Source organism: Tripterygium wilfordii, chromosome 11 (assembly GCF_013401445.1).
Source record: "Tripterygium wilfordii isolate XIE 37 chromosome 11, ASM1340144v1, whole genome shotgun sequence".
NCBI classification, from domain to species: Eukaryota; Viridiplantae; Streptophyta; class Magnoliopsida; order Celastrales; family Celastraceae; genus Tripterygium; species Tripterygium wilfordii.
This window is the reverse complement of record NC_052242.1, coordinates 72,461-84,942: the sequence shown is the minus strand read 5'-3', so window position 1 is coordinate 84,942 and position 12,482 is coordinate 72,461. Positions and strand designations below refer to the sequence as shown.

General features: G+C 38.7%; 1 protein-coding gene across 1 annotated transcript; it reads right to left on the bottom strand.

Annotated features, from left to right (window-relative positions):
- Positions 1-983: 983 nt before the first annotated feature.
- Positions 984-1,903, bottom strand: LOC120009660. The gene has a single exon (XM_038860327.1). It carries the CDS (start codon positions 1,679-1,681, stop codon positions 1,226-1,228), a length of 456 nt encoding a protein of 151 aa, XP_038716255.1. The 5' UTR covers positions 1,682-1,903; the 3' UTR covers positions 984-1,225.
- Between the last annotated feature and the right edge of the window lie 10,579 nt (positions 1,904-12,482).

The window sequence follows — 12,482 nt, the reverse complement described above, 5'->3', positions numbered from 1 at the left end:
GAATGAGATGGTTAATCATCTACTACACTGCAATTGTGCAATGTTGGATATTGGAAGTGGCTGGGAGATCCGTGTCCATTAACTGGATCATGAGTACACTTTCGATAATCAATTGACAGCCTCGTTTAAAACCTGTTAAGACAAGAAGAAAAGGAAAGCAATCCACAGGCTACCCATAACATAGCTTTCTAAGATGTAGAAATCAATCTTGAAAAAGTGATTGATGTGTGCTTCAGCATGGCAAAATTATGGTTTTTAGTACTTAATGGCAATGCAACACTCAGTTTTGTAATCTTATAGATACCAGCTTAGCATCCTCCTGATGTATTCACGTTGCACACCCCTTGTGCCGCCCTTTCACTGAGAACTTTCTTTGCATTCAAAAAGGTTGACCAAAACAATTAGACTTCTACATATCAGGAAAGTAGTTAATGATTATAGCATACTCCACAGACTCTGCAGTCATAAATGGCTAATCAGGATACTAGTCATACATTCAAATTTGTTCTCAGAAAACTAATTAGATTCAAGATCATTTGTAAACTGCCATTGACAAAGAGTTGATGAATAAGTGGCAACTAAGTTAATTGTGAGGGTCTTCACAAAACGAGCAAACAACAAAATACTACCCATACCATAATATCAATAATAAGTCGATATAACCAAAAAATAATAATATTCCAGTTATTTAAACCAAAAATCTCTACGATATGAAAAGCTCAAGAGAGTGTACAAGCTTTTTCCACTCTCGCGGTGCATCAATGTACTCTTCTTCCTTTCTCATAAGCTGCATATAGGAATTTGGTATCAAATGCAGTGACAACAATGTTGTTACTCATATATTGAAGTGTAGCTCTTCAGGACAAGGCAGAACATGTTTAAATTGCCACCAGAGAAAAGCTACCTGGTTTCTCAACGAATAATCCAAAAGTTGTCCCAACTTTTACTCTCCAAAGCCCGAAGCTCGAATCAATAAAAAAAAATGAACAATCATATGTGGGGAGGTTGCTCATCCCACCAATGACCATTCAAGATTGCAAAGGGTTCTATCAGAAAATCTCCAGCACTTGTTAATGCTTTGAAGCTTTTGGGGAGGTCTAGATAAGCACAATTCACACGCACAGTCAACAATTCCAATACCAATACCAACATCAACAAGACTTGCTAATACGAACAGCAACAAGAATATAGAATGACTGAGGATTAGAAATAAATATAGCTAATTTTACTCGCAAGGAAAGTGGGTATTGCATTCTTTGGAGTAAAAAACATTCTTTTCAATCAAAATCTTCAACATCTCGTCGGTGAAGTTGGAATCGTTAGGATCGCTGGCAGGGGATTCAACATCACATGATTCCAAGGTTTTGGAATGATTAAAAGAGAAGCAACCACCGCCTCTCCATCTATTGACAACAACCCTTTTACCTGAAAAGCAATCGCCTATGGGTGCAGCGGCAACAGGACTAAGCGGCCTTCTACTGCCATTTCTTCTCTGGCAAAGATTCCTTTTTGCAGCGGTGAATGGAGAAAGGACAAACTGCTTTGCCCGTCCGAAAACCACTGCTTTACCCGCTCTCTTCCGCCGCTTATTAATATCACTACCACCGTCTTCACCATTAATGCCGTCGCCATCACCACCATTCCCAACCACTGTGGAAATCTCGCTATCAGCCTTAGTCATGAACAAACGGGACGCCCAACGATTGAAGCATTGATTTTTACGACGAGCAATAATCAGTCAATCAATTCGAAGATAAAGATTGTCAGATTGAAGAAGGATCCGAGGGGAACCCAATTAGAACTAATTGTTGAAACGAAACGAAGAACGGAACAGGACTGCTGATGGGAGTTTCTCCCTTCCCTTGCCAAACCTATTAACCGCAAATCTTTAAATTTATTTCTACGAATTAATTTTAGATGTGGAGGTGGAAACACATTATAATCAAATCAAACCTAATCAAAATTTTAAAGACTAAACCATATTTTATACCCTTGAAGTTTCACATTTTTCTCATTTATATCCTTGAAGTTTAAAATTTGTTCCAAATGCCCTTGATGTATCAAAAAGCAAGGGGTTTCTATCTTGATTTGACTGTTACGATCAGTTTTTGCCGAAAATTGCTTATTTGACAACGGAGTGCCACGTTAGTTTACCTATATCATTTTTATAATTAAAATAATTTCCACATCATTTTTATAAATAAAAAAAAACAAAACCTAATTTCTGGAGAAAAAAAAAGGTAAAAGAAATCCACATCATTAAAAAGAAGTCAACTCATTAGAAGCCCTGATTTACAAAACCAGGGGCGAGTCCCTTTCTTCTTGCTCGAAGGATGAACAAGACTTCGGTCTTCATTCAACTTGACAAGTCTTCAAGGGTGAGGGTGAGTTTGGATCGGGCATTTTAAGTCAAATCTTGTATTGAATCTAAAGAAATTGAGAACCAAGTAATATTCTCAGTTGTGTATATCACAGACAGAGTACAAGTATATATGGAGGAAGGGTTACAGCTATCAAATCCCATCTCTTCCATGAAGTCAGCCTATCAAGACCTTAACATGCGCCTATACAATATTATCCTTAATTACCAACCCTAAGTTAGGTAACAAATAAATATACAATAATGACATATTCAAGGGATCTTCTCCAATACTCCCCCTCAAGTTGAATTGAGAGGATCGATGGATCCAAGCTTGCTAAATAGACGGTGAAACTGAGTAGATGGTAGGATTTTTGTGAACACATCAGCCAACTGATCATGGGTATGCACATACTGAGTTTGAATAAGCTTAGTCTGAACTTGTTGACGAATGTAGTGATAATCCACTTCAATGTGTTTCGTTCTTTCATGAAACACTGGGTTGGCAGCAATATGCATGGCAGCTTGGTTATCACAAAACAATTTCATAGGAGTAACGCTTGGAAAACCCAAATCGGCAAGAAGACCTTTAAGCCATATTAGTTCACAAGCTGCAGAAGCCATAGCACGATATTCTGCTTCAGTACTAGAACGAGCTACCACACGTTGTGTTTTACTCTTCCAAGAAACCAAATTACCTCCAACAAACATGTAATAACCCGTGGTAGACCGACGATCAAGAGTATTACCTGCCCAATCTGAATCAGTGTACCCAACAATATTGGTATGGCCATTACGGGATGATGTGAGATTTCGAACCACTAAAATTATAGCGATTCAAAACTCAGTTTATTACTCGCAAGTGCACGAATCAATAGTAGTATAGCTTAGCAAATACGAGTGTCGAATCCACGAGGACTGAGTATTAGTTTAACTTAATTCCAATGTTCACTAAAAAAAATTCCAATTATGTCGCAAGCAACAAATCAAAAGTTGAATGAAAAATCAACGTGATAAAAGTACTAGGGGTTCGATTTCACCATCTCCATTATACTCAACTCTCTCGGTTGTTAATTACCAATTCAGCCATACTTGTTGACGGTCAGGTCCCCTAATTCATGTAGTAGTCATGGCGTCTAACTTACTACATCTATCCTTACTTTGCAACTACCTATGGCGTCTAGATTAGTTTAACAAACAAGGATGCATTCGAATCAATGGTAACCTTTAACACGATCACATAAATCCTAGCATATGGCGTCTATGTCTAGGCAGTTATGGTGTTGAATTGCAAGAAGCTAATCTCAAATTGAGCATGGCGTCTACTACAATTTGCATCAAAATAATCAAATCCCAATGGTGATCAATTATCAAGATTCAAATATCGTTCAAGTATAGCAATTAACACTCAACAAAGCATGAATGAATTAACAATCAAACCAAAATCATTGAGCATAATAGAGTGGCTACATCATTCCCCTAGCAGGAGGATTAGTTCCTCATGCTAGATTCAAACAAAGAAAGCAAAGAAATTGATTCCATAAGGGTTGAGAAAAGCCAACACAATTGCATAAAGTCTTCGACCAAGCTCCTCCTTGCTGCCGATTAGTTTTCCTCCTAGAGATAAGTCTCTCCCGTTTTTTTCCAGCCCTTTTAGGTCTACAACCTTTTTTGAAGAAATGACATTGCTGCCCTTGTAATGGGCTGAGCTGATTGGCCTTGAAAAAGCTTTAAAAGAATAGCACAATGATTTGGGCCTAAATCATCTGCGAAATTCCAGCTTGGTATACCAACTTTGTAACTCTATAACTTCGTTAATTGTGAACGAAATTCAATGAACTTGATATCAATACGAAGCTTAAGAAGTCGACCCTTCACCGTCACTGAAAAATTCCAGATTCGGAGCTTTCTAGCGGAAATTTTGGACATCCGAATATCAGCCTGCCAATTGTCCTATTTTGAACCCACGTTGAAAATATTTGCTCTCGCACCTACAAACGCGCAAAATAGACCAAAATCATAGAGAAAGATCCGAATAGTCATGCAAAAGTCCCTATGAAAACACAATTATATCTATATATTATTTGACTTATCAAATACCCCCACACTTAGACTTTGCTAGTCCTCGAGCAATAGTAAAACAAATCATTAACAAAAACAAAAATTAACATCTAACTTACTTTCGCAGGAATCGCGGTGACACTTAGCATGTGACACAAGCCTTTAAACCCCTAGGTGTCCCTAGTGGATGAGTTATAGTCTCGTGAGGGCTTACCAGAATGATACCCACAAACATTATAAGACACCACAATGCCAAGTTATTCCACTAATAGAAACATGCAAATACAATCTTGCTTTCATATTCACACCAACAAACCAAGCATCCGGGCAATATTTTCCAATACAAGCATTCATTCGCAAACTTCATTATATCCAACGTGCTTATGGAATGTGAAATAGCACTTGTATAGGGATTTCAATAACAACTCAACATGAACACAATCATAGCATATCAGAAATCATTAGCAAAAACAAGTAAGCACACCGGGTTGTTTATTTATTTATTTTGAAAGCAACTATTTTTTTTCCGTGACTTGTGCAATGCTTTACCCCCTTAAGCTTTCTAATTGACCCATGTAACAAGTTTTCAACCAATGACTCCCAGTCCAGTTGGCTTAGGGCATCAGGTGTAGAGACACCCCTACGGGTCTAATAACTCAAGTCAAAAAGGCTACGAGGCTAAGCAAGTCACTGTGTAGAAGTCACTCATGGTCTACCTTTTTACACGAAACTCACTGCTTGCTAAGCAAGATACCCGGTTACTCAGTAGAAAACCCATGCGAAAAATCCACTTATTCTATTTTTCTTTTTTTTTCTTTCTTTTTCTGGTTTTTTTTTTTTTTTTTTTTTCGATTTTAATCCCGGATGTGTAACTTTAGAAAACTAATATTCTTGACATACCACGAGTGTCCAACATTAAGTGTCACCTCATACCCCACAATATAAGTGTTCAAATTGTTGGATCATGCAAGATAAACAAAGCTCAAGATATAAACACTCAATTGGGCATGAGTCCGTAGCAAGATTCATTAGTGCTTCAATTAATCACAATATCATATTCATCAAGTTTCATTCATGAAAGTCACATGGCATTGCGGTTCTCTTTTTTCTTTTTCTTTTTTCTTAATTGCTCACTAAACATTTTTTAACACCCAACACATAATACCCACACATCACTCCCACACTAGAAAGGTGCAGTGTCCTCAGTGTAGTTAATCGAGAGTACGAAAACAGAAAAGAAAAGAATAGGACAACCTGGCAAACTCAAGTAGATGGGGGTGGAAGGCGAGACACTATAGTGTCTGGATAAATTTGACATTCATTGTTGGGGTCTATGTCAAGAAGGAATCCAAGAGCATGAGTTGTTAGAAACTGGACCGCATCGCGATGTTCGGGCAATTCCTGCACTTCCCACTCAATGCGTGTTTCAGGTGCAAGTTCAACCGTGTGGAAAGGGTCTACTGCTACTTGCTTTCCTTTAGATGCCAGAATCTTACGTTTAGTCATTTTCTGTGCACAATAACACAAGTTAGCATATTCATGGAATTTTGGAATTGAAGCGCAAGATAGTATGAACTTGAAAGGCATGGATCCCTAAACACATGTAGATCATAGACAATGACATTTAAGTGTTAATGGATCAAAGCGGCCAGACTTGAAGGCAAAAAGTTCCATTCGAACATTTCAGCTAACACATTGTGGGCATATAATAATCTTGTGTATAAGCAATGTGTTTATGCGAATGTGAACCCCAAACTGCAAATATATATTTAAGAGACCTGCAATAACATGGTGGAGTGCACCAAATTTCCAAACTCCTCCATAAAGCATCTTAGTTTTCAACCTCCAAAACCGTGATTCATCTCAAACAATAATCATACGCATGGAATAAGGTAAGAAGGATGAGAGAAAAGAGATGGAAGAGAAAGAAAGGTACCTTGGATGTTTAGAGAACGAGGGAAGAACGGATGGACACTCGTTTTCTTGATGTGCCGTGAGAGAACTTACTGCCGTGTCCGAGAAAACGTGTATTTAAAAGTGGGAAACTTACCTATGGGGTCGAGCAGCTGTTGAGCGTGGGTTGAACGGCTGTCGAGCGTGACTCTCTGGCCTTATTTGACTAGCATGCGCTCGAGCAATTGTTGCACGGCCGTTGAGCAATTGGGGTTGAGCAGCTGTTGAGCGTGGGTTGAACGGCTGTTGAGCGTGGGTTGAACGGCTGTCGAGCGTGACTCTCTGGCCTTATTTGACTAGCATGCGCTCGAGCAATTGTTGCACGGCTGTTGAGCAATTTCAACACTCGTGCACTACAGCTTCCAATCAAGACATAGAAACAAATTAACAAACCAAAAAGAGCAAAACAAAACAAAATAAAAATACAAAAGCTTGGGTTGCCTCCCAAGTAGCGCTGTATTTAACGTCTAGGCAAGACGGAGTGAGACAAATCCACTCAGGCTTTTGAATCTTGAAGGATAGTGATGGACTCAGCAGCATCAAAGTTGGCTTCCAAATACGGTTTGAGGCGATGTCCATTGAATTTGAACTCATTACCCGTTTTTAAGTTCTTGATATCAACAGCTCCATGGGGATATACTCGAACCACCTGAAAAGGCCCATACCATCTTGATCGTAACTTACCAGGAAAAAGTTTAAGCCTAGAATTGTATAACAACACTTTTTGTCCCGAAAAGAACTCCTTCGGTGCAATGTGCTGGTCATGATAGCGCTTTGTCTTTTCCTTGTAGATCCTCGCATTCTCATAGGCCTCCTCGCGTAATTCTTCCATTTCATTGAGTTGTAACTTACGCTTTTCTCCGGCTGCATCATAATCAAAATTCAACTTCTTGATAGCCCAGAAAGCCTTGTGCTCAAGTTCCACCGGTAGATGACAAGCCTTTCCAAAAACCAAACGATAGGGGGACATGCCAATTGGAGTCTTATACGCAGTTCTATACGCCCGAAGAGCATCGTTTAATTTTATACTCCAATCGGTTCTCTTGAGATTCACAGTTTTCTCCAAAATTCGCTTAATCTCTCTATTGGAAATCTCTGCTTGCCCACTTGTCTGAGGATGATATGCAGTAGCTACTCTATGTGTGATATGATACTTTGATAAAAGTGTGGCCACAGCCCTGTTAAGAAAGTGCTTTCCCTCATCACTGATAATGACTCGGGGAGTGCCATACCTTGGAAAAATTATACCTTGAAGTAAACGGATCACCACCTCACTTTTGTTGGTTGAACTTGCAACTGCTTCAACCCACTTAGATACATAGTCTACTGCTACCAAGATGTACTCATTTCCATGTGACTTGGGGAATGGTCCCATGAAATCAATGCCCCAAACATCAAAAATGTCTACCACAAAAATATTGTGGAGCGGCATTTCATTCCTCCGAGATATATTGCCAAGCTTTTGACAATTTTCACATGTAGAGCAAAAAGTATGAGCGTCTTTGTGGAGAGATGGCCAAAAGAACCCGGATTGTAGAATTTTTTCTGCTGTCCTTTGAGACCCAAAATGACCTCCACAAGCATATACGTGACAAAAATTCAGAATACTTTTCTGTTCATTTTGTGGTACACACCTGCGAATGACTTGATCTGCACAGTGCTTGTACAAGTAAGGCTCATCCCAAAAGTAGTGCTTGGCTGTAGACAAGAATTTTTTTCTTTGTTGATGCGTCCAGCCCTTTGGAATGATGCCTTGTGCAAGATAGTTCGCTATGTCTGCATACCAAGGTACTTCACTTTGCATTATGAATAAATGCTCATCTGGAAAAGTTTCATTCAAGGGAAGAATTGACGATTCACATTCATTTGCTTGAACAATACGAGATAAGTGATCTGCGACAACATTCTCCGCCCCCTTTTTATCTCTTATCTCTAAATCAAATTCTTGAAGCAACAATACCCAACGAATTAGTCTAGGCTTAGAGTCCTTTTTCGATAGCAAATATTTGAGTGCTGCATGATCGCTGTATACAATTACCTTGGAGCCAATCAAATATTGTCGGAACTTCTCCAATGCATATACTACCGCAAGCAACTCTTTCTCTGTGGTTGAATAGTTGAGCTGAGCATCATTAAGAGTACGACTTGCATAATATATGACATGTGGAAGTTTCTCGACTCTTTTCCCCAACACTGCTCCAATTGCATAATCGCTTGCATCACACATGAGCTCAAATGGCAGACTCCAATCTGGGGCCATCATTATAGGTCCTGAAGTAAGTAATTGCTTCAACTTATTGAATGCCTGTGAACATTCATCGGTGAAATTGAAGTTGGCATCTTTGGTAAGTAGATTACACAATGGCCTGGAGATCTTCGAGAAGTCTTTAATGAATCGACGATAGAAGCCTGCATGACCGAGGAAAGATCTTACACCCTTGACTGATGTAGGTGGTGGTAGCTTGGATATTAATTCAATCTTCGCCTTATCAACCTCAATCCCTTTTTCTGAAATATGATGTCCTAACACGATACCTTCTCGAACCATGAAATGACACTTCTCCCAATTCAGTACAAGATTTGTTTCTTTGCATCTTTCCAACACCAAGGCTAGATTATATAGACATGTATCAAATGATGAACCAAAGACAGAGAAGTCATCCATAAATACCTCTATGATACGTCCCACCATATCTGAAAATATGCTAGTCATGCACCTTTGGAATGTGGCGGGTGCGTTGCATAGTCCAAATGGCATCCTTCGATAAGCAAAAGTTCCAAAAGGGCACGTGAAGGTTGTTTTATCTTGATCCTCTGGAGCAATCACAATTTGGTTGTAACCTGAATAACCATCAAGGAAACAATAATGGGAGTGACCTGCTAACCTTTCCAACATTTGATCGATGAATGGCAATGGAAAATGATTCGTTCTTGTGGCAGCATTCAATTTTCGATAATCAATACAGACCCGCCATCCTGTTTGCTTCCTCGTCGGAATGAGTTCATTATTTTCATTAGCGACTACTGTAATACCAGATTTCTTCGGAACCACCTGTACTGGGCTCACCCACTTGCTATCCGATATGGGATAGATAACTCCAACATCCAATAACTTAAGGATTTCAGCTCTGACAACCTCCTTCATTGGTGGATTAAGACGCCTTTGTGCTTCACATGATGACTTGGCATCTTCTTCTAATAGGATTAGATGCATGCACATAGTGGGACTAATACCCTTGATATCAGCTATTGACCACCCAATCACACTTTTATATTCGCGTAGCACACACAAAAGATTTTTTTCCTCTTCATTGGTGAGATTGGCAGAAACTATAACAGGTAATTCATCTTTTTCTCCAAGGTAGGCATACTTCAAATGCTTTGGGAGTTGCTTTAGGTCCAACTTCGGTGGTGATTCTATAGAGGGAAAAACTTTTGGAAGTGCTGGCCCAAGGGCTTCAAAGGTTCGACTCCACCTATTATTAAATGTTGGTTGTTTCTCTAGATATGCACATATCTCTGCAGCTTCTCCATCTTCAGCAATCTGCAATTCAGGAAACATAAGACAGTTTGCCAAATAATCAGTAGCTTGATTTTCTAAGAATGAATCATTGATAAGATTGTCAAGAATGTCAACTCTAAAACACTCCCTTTTATCAGAAGGATGGCGTCCAGCTTCATATAAATTGAATTCCACTGTTTGTCCTTGCACCGTCATTGTCATACAACCTTTTTTCACATCCACGATAGTTCTTGCTGTCGCTAAGAAAGGTCGACCCAAAATAATTGGTATGTCCCTATCTTCCTCCATGTTTAGAATTATGAAGTCCGCTGGGAGTAGTGTAGTACCCGATTTTCGTCCGGCTAAAATACAAAAAAATACAAAAATGAGAAAAAACACAAAAATGCAAAAAAACACATTTGTTGTACCTATAAGCCCATAAATATTCTCTTTCTTGGATTCTTAAGCCCACAAATACTCATATCTTAGCCCAATTCATACCAACCTATGTTCAACATTTGTTGGCCCATTTCATGAAGAGCTAATTTGCTTGTGTCCACTACCATCTTGACCAATGTCTTGATTATCATTTGAAAGCCCACCACATGATTTGTCAAACCCATTACTATTTCCACCTATACATATATACACATATATGTATATCTCTCTTGACATCATTCCATGCATCACCATCATTTTAGTGCAAATTGATGTGCAACTCCACTTAAATTCAATGGTGGTGACTCCATTTACATTCAATGGTGGTGAATCCATCATTTTAGTGCAAATTCAATGGTGGTGACTCCATTTACATTCAATGGTGGTGAATCCACTTACTTAGTGCAAATTGGTTATTCAATGGTGGTGACTCCACTTAGGTTGTCATGGTTGGTCATTCAATGGATGGGTAGCTCCTAATTTCCTATAAATAGAGAGCTAAAGGAGGAGAGCAAGATAGAGAGCTAGGGGAGAGAGCTAAGGGAAGAGAGCAAGATAGAGAGCTAGGGGAGAGAGCTAAGGGAAGAGAGCAAAAATAGAGAGCTAGGGGGGAGAAAAAGAAAAAGAGAGAAAGAAAAGGGGAGAAACTTCTTTCTATCAAGTTCATCAATCATCAAGCTTTCCCGTTATTTTTTTTGCTACAACAATCTTCTCCAATGCGAGCCTCTACAATCAAGGACTTCAAACTGCAGGATTTTCAAGACCCTAATCTGTCCGAGATTAGCAGACTGCTTTAAACTTTGAATTTTGCTCTGAAATTTTGATATAGTGTTTATTGAGGTGTTGTGACATTGTATATAAAATTTCGTTGCATTTCGACCTCATTTGATAGGTGAAATCAGAGTTGAAAAATCTGTGCGCAGTGTGTGGTTTGAAAATCTGTTTTGTGCAAATCTTGATTCTTTGATATGTTGTCATTTCAATTAAGGAAATCATAAGTTGATTTCATTTATCTGGATTATGGACCATATTTGATTTCATTTATGAATTTGCCATAAGTTGGCAATAATGGATTAAATTGACAAATGACATTTTTTCCAAATAATCATTTATACCATAAGTTGGTGTTCAAAATTAAACCTACCAAAAGTTGGTAGGGCATTTTATCATTTACATCATAAGTTGGTGTTCAAAATTAAACCTACCAAAAGTTGGTAGGGTATTTTATCATTAACACCATAAGTTGGTGTTTAAAACTAAATCTATCAAAAGTTGGTAGTGTGTCTCCAAATAAAAACTATAATAAGTTTTTAGTAAAATTACAATTTTTTTTAATGCTATCATAAGTTGATAGTATTCTTACAAATCTTTTCCCAAAACTATCATAAGTTGATAGTGTTATTTCAAACCTATTTCCAAATAAAAACTATCATAAGTTGATAGTAATATTCCAAGCTTTTTTCAAACACTATCATAAGTTGATAAGTGTTATTTCAAACCCTTTTTCCAAAGCTATCATGAGTTGATAGTATTTTTCATACCAACCTTTTTCTCAAAATAATTATATCTTGCAAAGAGCAAGTTTCCATAAGATAGCCATTAGATTAATCCGGGTAACCGTTTTCAAACGGGAGTTGTGGGGTGCCTAACACCTTCCCCACACTCAATCGATCCCCGTACCCTTTTCTCTGGTTCGCAGGTTTTTACGGTGTCCAATTGCACCTTAAATCAATTGGTGGCGACTCTAAACATTTTTCATCCTCCAACGCCGGTCCGCGTCGTGACCCCGGTTGCGACAACTGGCGACTCTGCTGGGGAACACCAGGTTTTTTAAACCTAAGAGGGTCAAGCCCATATGATTAAACTGATTGGCTACGGTTACTTCTTTTTGTATGATTAATTGTTTGTTTCCTTTATATGGCAGAGATGTTGATTTATTTTGTTGTGGTAAAGTATTTGTCATCTCATACATTTACACTCACTGTAGCCTACCAGCTGGGCTCTACCTTTAGTATTAGAGAGGGTTGACCACTATTCTCGTGAGATTCCGTCTCCGCATGGGTAGTGGAAGATATCCTCACCGGATCGACTTCCCTTAAAAGTTAAGGGAGGAGCTTTTGTCCCAATAGTTGGGATTTTAAAAGCAACATGATCTGGGACCTCGCGGAA